Consider the following 20,418-nt stretch of genomic DNA (forward strand, 5'->3'; position numbering starts at 1 on the left):
AAGAGCTGGAAAATCTTAAAAGGGATCCCAGGGCTCAGCATTTGTTTCCAGCAGAAGCTATGCCTAATCCAGTATATGACGTGCCAATGCCAGAGGCACACTCTCGTGTACAGTCTGAGAGAGAGAGATCTCATAGATCTCATAGGAGACGGTCCCATAGTAAAAAGAGATCGAGGCGTCATCGCCGATCTCCTAGTCCATCACCGTCTACCTCGAGTTCGATTTCTGTGTCTTCTTCTTCCTTATCAGATAAACCATCCAAGAAAAGAAGGAAACACGAGAAGTCTGGGAAGAGAAAGTCTTCCAAAGCGACCAGGGAATTTAAAGAGGGAGGAAAATCTGTTAAGTTTATGACCTACAATGGACAGTATGGTCATACAGACAAAGCATTGCAGTTTATCAGACAGTTTGATGCTGCATTCGGTACTGAGAAATTTTCAGAATCCTCCAAGTTAAGAATGGTCAGCCTACACTTAACAGCAACGGCTAGTGCATGGTGGAGTGCACTGACCACAGATGGATCAGCCCCAAGAAAGTGGAAGGGCTTCAAGAAAGCCTTCTACCAGCAGTTCATGCCTAAACAGTTTAGAGACCATGTTCTTCAAGACTGGGACAGCTTGCACATGGATGCAGGAGATACAGTGGATGGGTACAACCAAAAGTTTTGGGATGCTTATTTGCAGGTTGCACCGTTCAAAAAGATCTCCAAAGGTACCCAGATGAGGAAGTACATAGCAGGTCTCACTCCAAGAATTCAGGCAGTAGTGAATGCTTTGGGGGCAAAGAATATTCAAGATCTTATGCATTCAGCCTCAGTAGCGAGTCTTGTGCCGCTACAAGATCCATCTACAGTGCCATCCTTGCATGCAGGACGTGCTAATAAAAAGAAAACTGATTTTCAAAAATCAGAAAAGAAAGAGTCCCCTAAGGCTGAAAAGAAAGGGTTTCAGCCTCAGAAGCCGAGGGGTACTCAGTTCTCAAAGACCTATAAGGGCAAATCTCTATTCACCCCTGAACAGATAGCGGAATTCCGTAGAGATGGGAAATGCTTCAGGTGCGGTAAAGAGGGGCATGTGGCTGCCCAGTGCCCAGAAAAGCCTTCATCATCGAAGGGAAAAGAGGCAGAGAAGCCACGAGGACCGCAAAAGCCAATGGCGGGGGGTATTCCTGATATACTGGGTCATGCTTTGAACCCAGAAGAACGAGAATTGCTGCTATCATGGGGCAAAGTTAGAGACCAGCAAGCGCTAATTTTATTTGATCCAGGGGCTACTGATAATTTCATATCAGAGGATCTAGCCCTGAGGCTGGGAATTAAGACAGAAGAGTTAGGCAGGGCTTTGGATGCTGATCAAATGTTTTGTGGGAATCCTGTGCCAGTTACTCCCTTGATAGGGAAGCTCCGTCTTCATATTCAGAGTTATGTGGATCAGGAAGACTTCTTCATTTCTCCACTGAAACATTATGATGTAGTTTTGGGGATGCCTTGGTTTCACCGCAAGGCAGTGAAGTTGACTCTTCCTGAAAGAGTGCTGGAATTTGTGCATAGGGGGAAAAATCAGCGTGTAATTGCCATGAATAAAGGGGACACTATCCCCATTGTATCTGATGTTTCATGCGGTAAAGCAATAAAGTCTGCAATTTCTGCGTACATGGTTTTTGTAAAAGAAAAAGAGAATGATATGCATGCTGAAAAGAATGATGCAGACAAAAATAAGTTCCAGTTTCTTGTAAACTTTAAAGATTGCTTTTCTTATGTTTTGCCAGGGGAGTTACCCCCAGAGAGACCAGAAAATCATCAGATAGAGTTAATGCCTGGTAGTGAGCCACCAAACAGACCCCCTTATAGAGTCAGTGCGACTCAGAGAGAGGAGATTATGGCTCAGGTACAAGACTTGCTGTCCAAAGGGTTGATTCAGCCCAGCTCGTCTCCTTTTTGTTCCCCTGTACTGTTAGTACAGAAGAAAGATGGTTCATTCCGTATGTGCGTCGATTATCGCGCACTGAACAAAATGACCATCAAGAATAGATTCCCTATTCCGCGCATTGATGATGTCCTGGATCAGTTAAATGGAGCTTCAGTTTTCAGCAGGATAGACTTAAAGAGTGGCTACCACCAAGTGAGGATACAGCCTCAGGATGTGCACAAGACAGCATTCCGTACTACATTCGGGTTGTATGAATACTTAGTGATGCCTTTTGGATTGACAAATGCTCCAGCCACATTCAATAGAATGATGGATCGCATCTTCCGGAAGTACAGGCATTTTACTGGTACTTTCTTTGATGATATCTTAGTTTTTTCTAAGACAGAGGAAGAGCACAGAGAACATCTTGCTATAGTGTTTCAAGAGCTGAGAAATCATCAGCTCTATGCAAACAGCAAGAAAAGTGAATTCTTCCTGAAAGAAATCCACTATCTGGGGCATATAATATCCAAGAATGGGATACAAATGGATCCAGCGAAGATCCGTGCCATCCAGGAATGGCCAGAGCTGAAAACTATGCATGAAGTTCGAAGCTTTTTAGGCTTGTGTTCTTACTACAGAAGATTTATCAGACATTTTGCTGATATCGCAGCTCCATTACATGACCTTACTAAGAAAAATACAGCCTTCACCTGGGGATTATCACAGAAGAAAGCATTCAACACACTCAAGGAAAAGTTGACTACAGAGCCTATTCTGGTAGTCCCGGATCTTTATCAGTCTTTTGATGTTGATTGTGATGCTTGTGGAGAATGTGTTGGGGCTGCATTGCATCAGAATGGTCATGTAGTAGCCTATGAAAGCAGACGACTTCGGGATGCGGAAAGATATTTAGGAATCTATGAGAAAGAGTTATTGGCTGTAATTCATGCCATCCATACATGGAAACATTATCTTTTGGGTGCAGATTTTACTGTCAAAACAGATCACCAAAGTCTGAAATACTTTTTGACTCAGACCAAGCTTTCAGAGAAGCATATGAAATGGGCAAACATGCTGTCAATGTATCATTTTCAGATTGTCCATACTCCAGGAATTCGGAACAGAGTGGCAGATGCCTTGTCCCGAAGACCCCAGGTCAATAATGTAACTATTGCATATCATCAGGACCTGGAAGGCATGAGGGAACAATATGCTCATGATTCTGATTTTGGTGAAATTTTACAGCAGATGCAAGAAGGACAATCTACCAGTCACTATTCCCTGAAAGATGGGTATTTAATGAAAGATGATTGCCTATGCATCACCCAGGAGATCAGGAAAAAGATTTTGGGGGAATGCCATGCACCTCCCTATGCTGGACACAAAGGAATTACAGCAACAACTCTAGCACTAGAGAGGTATTTCTTTTGGCCAGGAATGCGGAAAGATATACATCAGTTTGTTACTGAATGCCTTACGTGTCAGAAAATGAAGTATGATAGACAGAAGGCACCTGGCCTACTTATGCCTCTTCCCGTGCCTCAGGCACCATGGGAAAATATTACAATGGACTTTATTTTTGATTTGCCGAGATCAAAGTCAGGGAATGATGGGATTTGGACTATCATTGATAGATTCAGCAAGCAAACTCATTTCATTCCGGTTCGCAAAACCATAAAGGCAGATCATATGGCTAAGCTGTTCATGGCACAGATCTTTAAACATCATGGTATGCCTAAGTCCATTGTTAGTGATCGAGATCCCAGAATGACCAGTCTATTCTGGAGAGCTTTATTTGATAACATGGGGACGAATCTGAATTTTTCTTCTTCTTTCCATCCCCAGACAGATGGTCAAAGTGAAGTAGCAAATTCTACCATTTTGGATATGCTGAAATGCTACGTGGGTGACCAGAGTTCAGACTGGGAAAAGTACCTACCCTTAGTAGAGTTTGCTTACAATAATACAGTACATAGCTCTACAGGGAAAGCCCCTTTCGAAGTCATATATGGGAAGGTGATTTTGCCACCTATATTGAGGACTAAAGATGAAATATTTGCAGCTGATCAGTTTGTAAGAGACCTCCAGACAGCTTACAGCCAAGTCCGGACAGCAATTGAAAGGTCTCAAGAGAAACATAAAAGGGCTGCAGATAAACATAGGAGACAGCTAGATCTCAAGGAAGGGGACTGGATACTTTTGAGGTTTGAAAAAGCTAGGCTCCGCAAGTTTAAAGGCAAACAGAAAGTGTATGCAAAGTTATCTCCCAGATATTATGGCCCTTTCAGGGTTACAGAAAGAATAAATGAGGTTGCATACAGATTAGCATTGCCAGAGCATTGGAGGATTCACAATGCATTCCATGTGAGTCTTCTAAAGAAATTTCAGGGACCAGAGCCTACAGAACCAGTATCAGAAGATCCACCAGAAGTGGATGAGCTAGAGGAAGTCCTTCAGCCAGAGCAAATTGTGTACCATACTGTACGTAAAGGCCCTCAGGGTAAGGAATTTTGCAGGTATCTTGTAAAATTCAAGAATTATACGGCATTAGATGCCAAGTGGATGGACGAAGACATGTTATCCGATCATCCACAGCTTTTGGATGTTTACAAGGAAGCTTTTCAGTTGAGGTCAACTGAATAGAAGCCGAGGGGATGTCACCACAATGTAAATATCCTAAGTCAAAGTACAGTTCACCATTTATTTGATCATAATTAAAGAGTTTTATATGTGTTAATTACGGTCAAAGAGTTATTTTAATGGTCAAAGATACTTGACTCTAGTCAAGTAAACCTGACTACGGTCAGAGAGTGTTGACTTCGGTCAACAAGACTTGGCATGCGCCAAGAGGGGTTAACCCCGGTTAACCAAGATGTGCCAACCTCGGTTGGAGAGACTTGGCTATAATTAAGGCGCCTTGACCTTGGGTCGAAGCTCTTTAATTATAATCAAGAGTGTTGACTCCGGTCAATCAAAGAAAATATATATATATTTATTTATATATATATATATATTTGTTTTGATGTGCACATGTGTTCAGTGGGGACGCCCACCGTGACTAGGATTAGTCCACAGTGTGTTATTTGCATGCAAAGTGCTAACAATTAATGGGTACCATGGTGGTGCGCTTTTAATTAATTGTTGCAGGTACTAGGAAGGATTATTTTTCCTAAGCGAAATGGGAGCCTGACAAGCATCTAGGAGGCGGTTCGTGTGACCGAGAGCTTTGAAGACTCCAGAATGGCCCTTAGAGGCTTGTAATAGGGTTTTAGTCTAGATTTTAGACAAGTGGCATGTTGCCAATTTGAAAGGGGGCTTGAAGCTCTTGTAAAAGAAGAATTCTTTTCAATTACGGTTGTAAGGAGAGAGACTTACGAGACAGCTTGAAGCTGAACTTCTGTAATAGATTTTCTGAAATGAATAAAGACCTTCCGGGGGGTCCAGCCCGACAATTTGTCCTGGGCCCTAGTGTATGTTCAGAGAGAGGGAGTGAGGGAGAGCCTTTGGAGCATGTAATTCCGTCGTACACGTGAAGCTATTGCTGTTTTTCCACTCTCAGTGCTGTTTCGTCAATTACGGCTGTTTCGTCAATTACGGTTGTACTACTAGACAGGTTTCTGACAAGAGGAGTGAAAGGGACAACAAACAGACAAAAATATCTAGCAAAAATTTATTTGATCCACTCAAGGAGCAAGAAGAAAGTGTGGATAAGGAAGCCACTGTCAATCAAGAGGACAACATGGTCATAGAGTCTGGTTGGTCAAAGAAAGAAAATAAAAAAATTTTATTAAAGTCTTCAGAAGACCGATGGATCTATGAGACTGAAAGAAAACCTAATACAAATCACAGTAAGGGTAAAGCTACTGAAACGAGCATCATCACCCGTGCTGAATCCTAAGTCTGATCATACATAATTAAATACATCTAGGTATGACAATGAAAAGAAAAAGGACTGGAGCGGAGCGAGATCCTCCATATGTCATGTCGCCCTAACTGGTGCATAGCTAGTGATGAGACATTGGCGTCCGTCAAGGGATCCCGTGCGTCTCGATCTCCTGGAGAAGGCTCAACGTAAGACCAGAGCTACCGTGACTCCCGTGGGGTGTATCCCGGGTCTAAACAATGACGAGAGGTCCCCCAGAGTGATCTGTGTGTCCCCTTGATGTCTCGTGTGTCATGTTGCGGTCGTCGGGTCGGGGTCTCTATCACGTCTGCAGCTAGACACTGGACGATCAATGTCACTCGATGGGAAGAACTCTGTGATCTTGCTCTGAGAGGTGTCTGATGGTGTGGCCAAGCCCCGTCGCCTGAGTAAGTACTCTCTGTGTCAAACCCCCTCGTGAATGAATGCCGCGAGACATCTCTGATCTAGGTAGGCTAGGAATCTGGAAAGGAGCCCGGAGCTGTCTCTGAAGAGACAGTGGTAGCGACCTCGGATCTCGTAGTACACTTGGCACCTGAAAATAAAATGCTCCTCCAACTCAACCTCCTGATAGTCGCACAATATGCATATGCGATGCTCCCTCAGGATCCCCTCTGCTCTGCCGCTCTCTATGCGGAGGCGGTGTGATGATACCCGAAACTATCCGATGGAGATCCATAGTGAGTGAGGCATATGAAGCTCAGTGTACCTCGGCGGTGGTGTGATAAATCCCTCCTCCGAAATACGAAGACAGTAATCTTTGTAGAAACTCAGCTTCATTGGGAGCTCCCTCGGCTTCAACCAGGTCCTGAAGGTGTGTAGCTGCAGGAGATCCTCTCGAATGACCTGGTTGGTGTGTGGCCCGATCGGTATGGTGGATGGGAGTACCGGAGGGGCATCTAGACTGTACTGAAAAGGAGGTATCCTATCGATGTGAAACCCTAGTCTCACAAACCATCTGTGAGTCCGTGCATACCAGCATCGCTCGTCTCCCTCTGCTGCCAACCTCATGGAGGAATCGAGAGCCAACCATGGCAACCTCTGTCTCCCTGATGTTAATAGGGAAGATGCCATGGAAGAGGCAGAAGCTAGTGAAGAACACTTAGAGGATGAGCCAGGAAAGGCAACTCAAGATACTATACCTTCTCAGGAAGTCACTAATCAAGACAAGTCCTTCACAGTAGTTCAACATAAGAGAAGACAATCTACGTTAACCTCAATGCCAGTGAACAGCCCCAACCCCAGGGCTAAAAAGGGGCAGAAGAAGAATGTCAGATAAATCAGTAACTTTCTTGACTCTCAATGTCAGAGGTTTAATGGATCCAGGTAGGAGTGAAGAATTAGCTTTTTGACTAAGAGCTAATTCACTTTCACCTCTCTTTTTAGCATTGCAAGAAGTCAAGGCAAGTAGGTCTATTCTTGAAGACAGGCTTCAAGTCATAGATAGAAGGACTTGGTTTTTTACTGCTCATGAGGATGGCAAAGAAGGGACAGCTGTAGGAATTTTGTCTCACTATAAGGATTGTATTTCTCAAGTCATTACACATGCTCACAACAGATAGTTAATGCTGCAGTACTGTGTTAAAGAAATTGACTTTTTTGTCATTTCTGTCTATGCTCCCAACTCAGCTCCAGAGAGGAGGGAGTTATGGGAATCCTTTCAATACCTAGATGGCAATTGCATAATAATGGGAGATTTCAATATGGTCGAGAGCAAGTCAGACAAATGGAAGGGAATGGGCACATGCATTAGAGGCTCTGAATTACTTGCTTGGGAAGAATGTAAAGAGCATTGCCAGATGGTGGATGTCAATAATAATAGAGAGTTTACTTGGTGCAACAGTCAGATAGGGGATTGCAGAAGGGAGGCTAGACTTGACAAATTCTATATTTCCCAAAATCTCTTGAACAGACAGCTTTCTCTAAGAATTGTAACATACTCCTCTCTCAGCTTGTCTGACCACAAGCCTGTCTCACTGAGATGTGATTTTGGAACTGGGGAGAGGAGCTCTTCCTGGTTCAAAGCTGACCCCAAACTCTTTCATCTTAAGAGTGTTCAAAAACTAATTAAGGTGGCCTAGCATAGGGCTTTCTCTCAGCACACAACAGCATCTCAAGCTTGGGAATTGGCAGTCAAGGACTCTCAGATTATTTTAAAATCAGCCAGAAAAAAAAGGGCACAGATAAGGGCTCAAAGAATGGATTATATCCAAAATAACATCAGCATCTTAGAGCAGAAAGCCAGAGAGGGTAATGAATAAGCTCATGAAGAATTGAATAAGGCCAAAAGAGAGCTCAGAAAACAGGAACAAATTAGACTTAACGAGTCTAAAGTGTACTACAAAGACTGGTGGGCAGGAAAGATTGACAGGCCTACCAAGGAAACTTTCAAAATTATCAAAAGAAAAAGGTGTCAAGAGGAGATTCTTCTTAAAGGACCAAATGGCTCTCATCTAAGCAACCCAAGAAAAATATTGAGTATATTCAGAATCACTTCAAGGATTTACTTTCTAACACCTCCCCTCCCAATGAGGACACCCAGAGGGCAAGGCAACTCTGCCAAATAATAAGGGATAAAGCTGTTCAATCCTTTGACCTCCCCTATTTAGTAAGACCCTTCAATCTTGAAGAGCTGAAAGAAGCTGTAAATATTATGGCTGATGGGAAGACTCCAGGGGAAGATGGTCTTCCCATTGAGTTTTACAAATCCTTTTGGGAAATAATTGGGCCTTATCTTTTACTCCTATGGTAGGAAAGTGTCAGGGAAGGTTGTCTTCCTCTTCATATAAATGGAGGAATTATAAAGCTGATCCCTTAAGAAAGACTCTAAGGATGAACTAAAAAATTGGAGACCCCTCACAATGTTAAACTGCAGCTACAAGATTTTTGCCAAAGCTTTATCTTTAAGGATTCAAAGCAAAATGAAGGATTGGATACTACCATAACAAAAAGGGTTCATCAAGGGACGTCACCTTTTGGAAGCTATCATCAACATTTGGAAAGGGTGTGAGTATGCTAAAGAGACCAAATAGGATATATGTTTTCTTAAGGTGGACTTTGATAAAGCTTATGACAGGTTGGAATGGGATTTTATCATACAATCTTTGCAAGATATGGGTATGAGCCCCTCATATGTTTCTAGTGTTAAGCTGTTACCAATGCTACTCCTAGGGTCAATGTTAATGGCATTATGAGTGACTCTTTTTTTCTCAAAACGTTAATCAAACAAGGGTGTCCTCTAGCTCTCTTTTATTTGCAATTGCTGCAGACTCTCTAGGTTGGCTCCTTAAAAGTCAGATACAAGAGGGAGCTCTTAAAGGGATTGAACTCAGTAATGGTAAACAATTGCTATGCCAGCAGTTTGATGATGACACTACCTTGACTCCTAGAAACACTGATCAAGATGTCATTTGTGTAATGGACTGCCTAGAGATGTTCTGTCAAGCCTCAAGCTCATCTATTAACCACTCCAAGACAGGGTATGTCACACTCAGTGGGAAAAATCAGGGGATCCTTCAACAGCTAAGATGCAAGAAGCTACAAAAAGGTACAGTATATAGACTCTTGGGGATACCAATGGGATTTGATGTCACAATGAAGCAGAGGTGGAACTGGATACTGGACAGATTCCAAAAGAAACTAGATAAATGGAGAAGCTTCCAAGCAAATTTGGCAGGAAGGAAAATGGTTCTTAATCACTTTCTCTATCCTATTATCATTTTCTATTTATCTTGTTGGTCTCCATCCAAGAATGCCTTGGACAGATTTATCAAATTATGTAGATCTTTCTTATGGGGGGGTTCCACTAAGATTTCTAAGGTTAGATGGGATTATTGTATTAAACCTTAAGAGGAGGGGGGGTTAGGGATGATTGACATCTCCTCTGCTGCAAAAAAACTGTCTGCCACCTTGCATCATCAAAGCTGCTCTTCATCCTGAGGAAGATTGGGCACAACTTCTCTTGAGATACATGAATTACATCAGACCCTACACACCACCCAATTGAAAAAAGTATCCCTTTGTTTTTGCTCTTTTTAACCTCGAACCTTGTAAACCCAAGGGGAGTCCCCTATGGAAGTCCATTTGGGGTGCCTTTGAAGAGATAAAAGCCTACATTCTCTTCACTCGCAAGGGCAACTTCATGTTGCTTGACTCTATCTAGGTGTCCTCCGTTTTAAGATGTGCTACTTTGACAGATGAGCAATTTACAATTGCAACTAAGCTGTTCAAGAAAGGGCTTCAAACTTGGGGCCAGCTGTGGAGTAGAGAACATATCAGATGGAAAACCTGGCTTGAAATCAGAAGATAGTTTTCTCTATCTAACCAACAGCAAGGATTGATTATGACAAGATTGCAACTCTGGCAAGGGGAGGTGTCTTGGAAGGGGGGTTCAGTACTGTGCATACACAAGGAGTTCAGCTGGGTGGGTTGCTCTTCTTTATTAACCATCCCAACTCCTACTACTAATATGGAGGATCTATTCAAAACTCTCAACAGTAGATGGAAGTTGAATGATGATAGAACCCAATGGTACTACAGATTCCATAGAATTTGGACTAAAAATGTGCCTGAGAAAATGTCTTGTCTGGCATGGCTAATACTGCATAAATCTGTATGGTCTAACTCAAGAGATCTCAGCATTGGCAAAGGGAAAGGCAAATGTATGAGATGCATTAACCTTGTTGAAGATGTCTTCCACTTGTTTGTTGCCTGTCCTCATGCTAGGAAAGTATGGAAATTTATCCAAATGGAATGTGGTGAAGCTGTTAATTGGAAAGCCATTCTATTAGGAGATGCTTGTAGGATAAGGCATGAGCCTTGGTTTATCATCAGGGCCCATGCACTCTAGTTCATATGGATATCTAGAAATGATTTCTAATTTAATCATAAAGATTTTGCTACTGATGCTATGCTTGCTGCATGGTGGAACAGAAAAAAAGGAGAATTGACTTCATCATTAGTGCATCCAATCTTGAGCATTAAAGACTAAGTGCAGATATTGCTGGACACAAGCTTTCCTGTTTTATTTCAGATGAGCGTGCGAAGATTCCTCCCTTTCTTCAAAGAAGGTCTGGTGAACTCCTTCCCTCCTCCCCAGTTTCAACACCTCAAGCTTCTACAAGCAAAGTTCCCTCTACTTTTGCTACTGTTGGTCCTATTTTTGTTGCTGACATGTGCAAGGGCATACTCTAGGACACTGTTTCCCCCGCTAGCGGAGAAACATGTCATCCTGTTAGTCCGTGGAAAGAGTTGCATCCCATTCAGAACTGGCATGTGCAGTCCATTCATCATACATTTGAGTGCTCTTCCTTGTGCATTGATGGTATCATCTTCCGAAGTCCTGTGCCATAAGGCATCTATCTCAATTGCATCTTCTTTGTCCAATTCATCATGCATGATAGGTTGAAATTGCAGCTATCCAATTCTAGCATTGAGGTCTCCCATGATTATTACCTTACCTAGTTCTTTCAGTTCTGCAATGTCTAGGCATTCCGGGCATAGAAACGGGATTTATGGTGAGGTATATAGCATCCTACAAGGAAGAGGGGGCTTTCACCAAATTCCACTTTCAACCACATAAACCTCTTGTATTTATCAGCAGCTTTGTACAAGCTAATTTTTCCTGCTAAGTATTCTTGGATCATGCATGCTGCTCCTCCTTGCCCTCTCTTTCCGATTTGTTTTTGGTACACTGTGTGTACAACATATCCTGGTATTTCTGGGATTCGGCATATCTCGCTTTCCCATGTTTCTCCCAAAAAAACTATGTCTGCTCCCTATATGAAAGCATTAATGCTGACTCCCTTATTCCAAGGGAAACCTCTACAGTTCCAAAACATTACTTGCAAAGGCGTGTATGTCCCATGGGTCTCGCTTCCCTATTGAGTGTCCTCCCGAGAAGAAGTGTTTTGCCTTGTCTTGCCAACCGTTCTGCATATTGTTTCCTTCTTGCTTCTTGCTGTTTGGGGGTGCGGTCCTCAGAGAGAGAAAGTTATGCTGAAAACAACAATAATGTGTTCAGAAGGTCCCTTCATAATAGAGATTATTGAGCCTATAGATGGGCAATGATCCCAATGTGATCATAGGAAGCTCGTGATGAATATGCACCTTAAGATACTAATATTTATTTGCAGTCACAAGCTATGATGCTTTTTTCAAATGAATGTTCTATGCTGTAATTTGATGTACAACCATGTAATAGCTTTGATGCACTCTCCATTTGATACTCTTGAATGTGATGAGCAGTCCACACATGACCTACCACAAAATTTGCAAGTTGTGGCTATCAAGTTGATGAAGTCAAAGCTTTTGGTAATCGACTTGCTCCTCAAAAGCAGCCTGTGCACGATGATCTTATGGTAGCAAATGAGAGTCATTTACTGTCAAACACTACTACTTCAAACAAATGATTGCTAAACTCAAGTGCTGGCAAACTCATGATAGGTTAAGGGGATTGGTTTAAATCATCAAATCAGTCCCAAGCTGGAAATAACACAATTCCAATGTTGCCTCTGCATAAAAAAGGTGTGAAGTTTTTGAAAATCCCAAAAAGAACTTGCTTTATGTTACAGCCATATGCGATGATGAGAGTGATATATAAACTTCACAAAACACAAACGTAAAATCCCATTTATTGAGAATCTCAAGCTCAAGTAGCGGACATGGTGGGCTATAAATAACAATGCCCCACATCAACCCCAAAAGTCTTTGCACATTGAAAGGCTTACTATGGTACATACCGTGAATCCAATACAAACACATGTTCCCCATAGTGTCACTCTTGAATTGCAATGCACTCTTCTCATCCAATCACCAAATCCATTGAGCTAGTGATGTAACAAAAACAAGTCCATCTAAAATTTCAAAGATATTATAAAATAGACTATCATGCCCCTTGCAAGCCAAGTAGCATAAGAGCAGTATTCATATGTCATTTGTTCTCTCGCAACTTATCATGACAAATAGATAGTGGAAGCTTGAAACATGAACTAAGAAAAACGATATTACAAACCATGAGAAGGCCTTGGAAACTACTAGAGTAAAATAACCCACTCTATATGCACACACAAAGTTGGGATAAGAGGGTCATTGCCCTACTTGTGAGCCTAAAATTGAGCACAAAGGAACAAGACACCTAGATACAAGAGATTGAGAAAGCTTCCACATGGACATGAAAAGAGCTGCCATGAAGCATAAAATACTCACAAAGCCTTTCCAATGCTAGATTGTTGTAAAACCAATTCATTTAGGCACAATGAAACTGCAGCTCAGACAGTATCTTAAGCCCCCAAGCTAGCCGGTCTGAATGGCAATTTAATTCGTTTTCAGCAACAAGCCAGCTTGTCACAGTCCCGCAAGACTCCTACAATACATCTTTTGATGCTCTTCACATAGAACTACCTTACCTAACGACCAGTAAGCTACTTATATTCAGCAAGCTTGCCGGTTTTCCATTCAGCCTAAATCCACACACTAGCTTCTCCGCACACACAAGGCAACTCTCCACTTTAACTGTTCAACCAGCACACTTGTTACATCCAACCAATCAACAAGCTAGCTGGTTCACAGTCAACAAAGGCCAACCAACTACTATGGACTCTGTGGAAAGACAGGAACCACCGAGTCTTTCAAGAGCATACTTCTTTCATTTTCGCAGGCAATCCTTTAATGATTGCTTGTCTATTCGTCAAATAGATAAATTACAATGTCTACTTGTCTTACAGTGAAATTTTATGAACTTGTATTTGCTGGTCTCCACTTTGGGGACAGCCTCTTGTAATCTAAAAATACATGGATTTCACCCCACAAAAAAAGTGACTGTGTGTGTTTTTTAGTAGAAGTTGCTCTTTGGCATTTACCCATGGAAGCCTGAGTTCGACCTTTTTTTCACTTGGGTTCGATATTGGACTCTCTGGACTCTGTGGAAAGACATCATAGAGTCTTTGGAGATTCTACTTTTTGCATGTTTCACTATTCCTTGATGTCACTTAGGCAATCTTAGACAATTTAGGATTGCAGATCTCCCTTCACAAGAGGTTCTCGTAGCACAGCGCCAATTGTTACAGCATGTCTCTCCCATTGTCCCTCCTGCACAAGCTCTGGAGCTAGAAAGTCCTTTCACTGATAGAGAATTATTTAATGCGATCCTGTGGCAAATGGAAATCTCCAAGATGGGATGGTCTCACTGTTGAATTATTTCTTGTATTCTGGGATATCCTTAAATCAACTTTGTTGCGTATGAAAAATTCTGCTTAGGAAAATCAACACATGCTGGATTCTTGGAAAAAAGGGCTTGTGAAACTTCTTCCCAAGAAGCAAATATGTGAATCCTTGGCTGATTGGAGGCCTATCACTCTCATGCCAAATATTTACAAGATCATCACTGAAATGGTGGTTGATCGTATCAAAGGGTACTTACATGATGGCCTTCATCCCGCACAATATGGGTTTGTTCCTCACAAGCATATCACAGATAATATTGCAAATGCTTATGTTGGAATATAATATGCCAACTATACAGAGCAGGATGTTCTATTACTACAGGTTGACATTGCTAAGGCATGTCTATAGTTATGGAAACCTTCTGGCGCTCCAAACATGGCAAGAAAAGTTTGAGATTTCTTTCAGTGCAGCATCTCTATTCGCCAAAGATGCATGGGGGTTTGAATATTCTTAACATTCATGTGCATATTCTTGCTCATAAAGGGAAAATAATGCAGGAATTCATGTAGGGTTCTCAGCCTTGGGCTGCCATGATGCGCCATTTGCTTTTACAACTCACGACCCCTGCCTTTGGCTACTAGCAGCCCACTCATTGGGATTTTCTACTGGGTTGTATTGATAATAAGATCAACGGCTATCCGCTGATCTCCAACATGTTGATGGATTGCAAGCATATCCTCTCGCATTTGGAATGCCATGGCCGGGATTCCTTGCAGGGAAATTCTCTTAGGGGTTTTTGCCCCTTCGTTGGCTTTGCAGGAGCCTAGACGTTCATACTTCCTTAGTTTGAAAGGGATCCACTCGGTTTCGGATGTCATTCATGATCATGGAGCCCTTCTTTCTTTTCCTTTGGCTGCTGCAAAATATGGTCTTGGCATGCATTATCATCCTATATGGCACACTATTACTCATATGCTTCAACATTTTCAACCAGTACCGCCACCAGAGATGGAGGACCAGCTTCAAGATTGGACTCTTCATTCGCCAGGGTCGACATGCCATCCTTTGAGGCTGTCCCACAATACTATATCTTCTTTATTTAAAAATTTTTTACCCTCGCCCTGGGTTTCACATAGGGCAAATCATATTTGGCAAATGAATCGTCCTGCAAAGTGGTAGCGAAAGAAACTGCGAGTGATTTGGAATTCTAAAATTCCCCTTCGACAACAGGTTTTTTTGTGGAGAGTTTTGCTAGGGGTTCTTCCGTCACGGCAGCTTTTGGCACGTAGACATATTGCTCCAGCTGTTTGCCACTGATGTTTGGCTCCACAGTAATCAATGCCTCATCTTCTTTGGCATTGCTCCCACACTCGTGATTTCTTGGGCTTCCTTGGGTAGCATTTGAGAACCAGATTTCCAGATGCTACTTTTGGGAAGTTTTTCTGGATTTTTGGGATTCACCCACCTAGATAGGAGTTTGATTTATTATTTTTCACTTGGGTGTGTGTGTCGTTATTGGGCTCTATGGTATTTATATCATGTCCATAACTCTCAGCTCTATGGACAATCCACTGTGGATGCTTATCATTCCTTCCGTTCCTACTTGCTTTGCTCCCTGAAGGATGTGCATTTCATGGGAGATCTTCCTGCGGCCTAACTACAAGTGTTCTTTCACTGCTTTTAGTTTTCTTGTACTAGCTGTTCTTTACTGGAGCAGCTACAATATGCTTTCTTTTCAGTTTTTTTAGCATATTAGTAGTTGACTTTTTTTGCAAAGAAATATAAGTAGTTGTCTTTCTTTGAGACAGCTATGAATGTAAATTTTTCTAAATGAAAGGTTTTAAACCCCCCCCCCCTCCCCCAAAAAAAAAAGTGTGTGTAATTGCATATCTGCTCTTTGGAGACTGCTTTTTGTAATATAATCATACATGAATTTCACCCCCCAAAAAAGAGTGTGTGTGTGTACATATACTAGTTCTTGTGCATGTGCATGTACATGTACATATGTATATGTATATGTATGTATGTATACGTACATACATATATACATATATACATGTTGGATGTGCCATGTCAAGCTCCAAAGAAAACACACTCTTACCTTTGTTGATATATTGAAGCATATCAGCTTCTCGAAGTCTGGATTATGCCATACAAATCTTTCTACTTTATTATAAACTTGTCTTGGTCCATTCCTTTTCAATGTTCCTTGGAAGGGTTTTGAGATTTTCAAATGAGCATCGTAGCTTCAAGCATCTACCTTTTTATAAGTTCGTTGTAAATACCAACAGCTGCATCTGCAATTACAAATATTTTATCAATAAGTTGATATGGAGGTAACCAATTCTCGTACAAAAAGCGGACCCACAACCAAAACCATAGGGACTCACAAAAACTAATGAAGCTATTCATCAATTGGCAATAAGAATTACAATTACGTGACCCTGTTTACAGACAAAAAATATTCCAGCAAACTTCAAAATAGGCAAAAGATTCTTCGCTCACTAATAGCAGACCTTATCCAAATCGAAAGCACCCCACCTACTTTGACAACTATTTAAGACTTGTGTACACTTAAGATAAGTATAGTTTGATATACCTGCTCTATATCTCTCCAACACATCTGTACACAGAACTATATGTTCCATTAAGCCTGATTATAGCAATAGCCTTACTACCGACTCAAACTAGCTTCCATTTTTTGCCTCTAGTTTAACATAAGGGACAAGTTATTTAACCACAATAGGATTCCATGACTTTTGTCAGAGACCTGCTTATGCATTAGAATAAGAAACTTGTAACCATAAATTGAAAATTAATGCCATCACACAGTACTAAATTGAAAATAACTAAAACAATGAAACACAGGAAAAGCGAGGCCGTGTGGAATGCGAACGAAGATCACCCCCTGCCAAAGCAAGCATCTAACATATTTTTGAATGCTGAATCTTAATACAAAACTATTTCAGATTTTAGGATCAAACATCTAAAATTCTAGAAGTACGTGAAACTAAAAACCACTCCTTTATAGATGTAGGAGGGTGTTGCAATGCTTCCAGAAGTAGACAAACAACAAGTAGCCAAAACTTAGTGATAACCCTGGAATCTCTGTTAGATTCCTAAAACTAAGCCAATAGATCTGAAATCGAAGTCTTCATGCTTCCATCATCCTCCTAACTCGATCCTAGCAGAAAACTGTGCCCGAAATTGGAAAAAAGGTCATTCATCATTCAAAACTCTTTAACAATTCTCTAATTCAAATTACAATCGATCAGGGACCCATTCATATCAATCCCAATTCGCCTTCAAAAGGTGCCAAACTTTCCAGAAAAATAATGAAACTTGTTCTAACTCCACTTGTCTTTGAGAAACTGGAACGAAACTGATTCCAGTGAAAGCAAGAGATCAACACTGAAACTGAAAACTGCAGGAAACTGCCAAAAACGTCAAGCAAAAGAGTCTCTTTCTCAAATCATAATTAATCTAGAGGAAGAAAATTGCATGCAAACATCGTCCATGCTGTGTTCTCTCAATTCAAACTGAATTAAGACACCAGCATAGCAGCAGCAAGCTGTAAAATAGATCACAATTTATCTAGAGGTGCCTAGTGATTGCAACAGGAGCCTAGGGGTCAATAGGAGGCAAGAATTCAATGCGAGGTTGTTGTTTTAGGTTTCATCAGCTGAATCAATAATGAGGACACCCCATCCTGGGGAGATGATTTTGGTGTTTGCTTGGATTTAGAGGAGTCTATTTGTAAGATATTTGGGCCGTGAGGTCAGTGTGGGCATCTCATTCACAACAATTTGCCCCAGTATTGGAGATTATTAGGAGAAAACTCGTTTTGAAAAAGAAAGAGTGATATATTCCATTCAAAACAAATCATACAACAGGTGGGAGAGAAAGTACTCTATCCCTAGCCTCAACAATGTGGCAAAAAGGCCATGGAGGTGGTCTAAAATGCCACGACATCCCAAAAGGGGTCAAATGAAAAAATAATGAGCAGTCCCATGTCCTCATGAAGGATATAAGTCTCCCACGAGCTGCCAAAGAGGTGCCTCTACACCGTTCCCACTGACTCTTGAGAGTGAAGATAATCTGCGCCCAAATGGAAGCGAGAGTGTCAGCCTCCGTGCAAGAAAACTCGTTTTAGAGCTCAACCAAACTTGACCTTGCTTCTTGGTCAACAGAGTTCCATTGGCCAAGGCGTGGTTTGTGTGTTCATGTTGGTGCCATTCTAGGGGCCAAATAAGCAAAGCCCACCTTGTTGCAAAAGGTTGTGCAACAACATGGCATTGACTTTGAGGAGACATTCGCTCCCACTTCTCACATCACGACCGTTCGGTGTGTCATTGCTCTCACATCCCACAGGCATTGGGAGGTCCACCGCCTTCCTTCATGGCTCGGAGGGAGCAGCCAAGATGTCAACATCAAGCATGCAAGAATGAGGTGAGAAAAGTAACCAACGCTTGATATGGCTGGGTCTAACCCTAAAACTAATAAATAGCTATAAAAATCTTTTTTTTTAACGAAATTATAATTATATAATTTAAAATATAATTATATTCATTCAACCAAATATTCCTAACCTGAATTGTCGGAAACAGCTTCAATAAATTTAAATTATCTTTTTAAAGTTTTTCTCCAACCTCCATGACCCCTCTACTCATGCACATAATTAATGCACAGTTAGACCTAGAATGTTTAATTGTATCCTAGGCTTGCTAAGGCCATAACTTAAGCTAGACTTACCAAAATTTACCCAAATTGAGACCAACAGTTACGGCTTGTAGTGTACATCTGCATGTAAGTGATCAAGGTATAGATGATTACAATCAAAGATTAGTGGTTCCAGCAATTACATCCTGCTCACAAGTTTAAACCTATGTAATTCCATTCTGGCCTCGTAAGACTTATCATTACTGCTTGATGAGGCCCAATCTCGTGAGCAGCTGGAGGGTGATCTGATAGATGATCATCGAGTCATAAGGACCAAGGCAACCCTATGGGTTGTGGCAATAACTCTCAAGTCCAACCCATGCACTAGCTCCATCATCCTGTCACCGTAATGTGACTGGATGTACTCAACTGTGGCCGATCCTACTGCAAAAAGCTGCCACTACCATGTCAAAATGGAACCATGGATATACTGATATCACTGAACTGATGAAGACCAATCCCATGGATTTGTAGATGGTGTCTAGCTGAAAGTGTAATTCCTGTTAAAGAAAGAACTCACACATTTGATCAATAACATGTGCACAAGAAACAAATAAACCTTAGCTACAAATAGAAATTCCAGTAATAATGTCCATAGGAAAGTGTGTAGGTGTGTTAGGTCTATCCACTTTGCATCCGTAGTAAGGTAGTTCAGAAATTTTAGAAGATATTTGCGCCCAAACCATCCTCTTCGCATAGGATTTGTTCCGGTATGACAACCTCATCTTGACCACTTCTAGCTGAACCTCATCAACAAAAGAAGTGAGTGTAGATCCCTCAAAATGCTTTAATAACCTAACATGAAAAGCATTATGTATCTTCCAATGGGGAGGAGGATACAAACGAAATAAAACTTCATTGGTCCTGTACTCAATTCGGAAAGGACCATAACACCACAGAGCAAGCTTTACATAAACGATACGGTTATCCCTCTTTAATTTTAGCCTTGCTTTGTTGAATCTCACAAAACCCAATCACCGTCGCTTATTAGTGGACTCCCTTTGGCATTCCTATGATGACTAGAGAATATGCTGTCTCATATAATCATAAGCTGATTTCTGATCTTCAAAAAGCTGATCAACAGCAAATACTGTCACAAAACACTTCTAAAGCCTCCAAATGCCTTTGTACACCCTCTGCTAAAGACGACATGAGGACCATGGAGATAGTTTTAAAAGGTGCTTTGCTTGTAGTCAAATTTAGTGTATTCTTGTAAGCAAACTCAACCATGAGCAAGCACTTCCCCCATAATTATGGATGATCATAACATAGCTACTTAAGTCTAATAACGCTTTATTTGCTGCCTCACTTTGTCCATCAGTCTTAGGATGAGAAGGAGAAGAACGTTCTAGCTTTGTCCACAAGTTCTCAAATAATGCTTGCCAAAAGTTACTGGTAAACCTACTGTCACGATCAGAAACTACGGCCTTCGGAACTCCATGATCTACAAAACTATGTATAAAAATAGCTTTTAGAGATTTCTTACATGAAATGAATTGATCTTGCTTAGTGAACCTGTCAATAATAGTCCATATCATGCCATGTCCCTGGGGAGGTCATGAAAAACATGTGACAAAGTCCATCGCAATGTCCGCTCAAGGCACTTCTGGAACTGGCAATGGTTGTAATAACCTTTGAAGTTTTATCCAATCATACTTAGCCTTATGCCAAATTGGACAAGAGATCACATACCGAAAAACGTCT

General features: G+C 41.4%; 1 protein-coding gene across 2 annotated transcripts in view; it reads right to left on the minus strand.

Moving 5' to 3' along the window:
* LOC147905579 (Peptidyl-tRNA hydrolase II (PTH2) family protein) overlaps nucleotides 1-20,418 on the minus strand; it is a 61,854-nt gene that overhangs the window by 21,616 nt on the left and 19,820 nt on the right. For both annotated transcript variants that reach the window (XM_087380704.1, XM_087380713.1), the window contains exon 4: nucleotides 16,256-16,292. In XM_087380704.1, coding sequence (XP_087236830.1) covers nucleotides 16,256-16,292 — 37 coding nt within the window. The remainder of the gene's footprint in view (nucleotides 1-16,255; nucleotides 16,293-20,418) is intronic.

Source organism: Dipteris shenzhenensis, chromosome 1 (assembly GCF_047967505.1).
Source record: "Dipteris shenzhenensis isolate YYH24624 ecotype China chromosome 1, Dip_SZ_1.0, whole genome shotgun sequence".
NCBI classification, from domain to species: Eukaryota; Viridiplantae; Streptophyta; class Polypodiopsida; order Gleicheniales; family Dipteridaceae; genus Dipteris; species Dipteris shenzhenensis.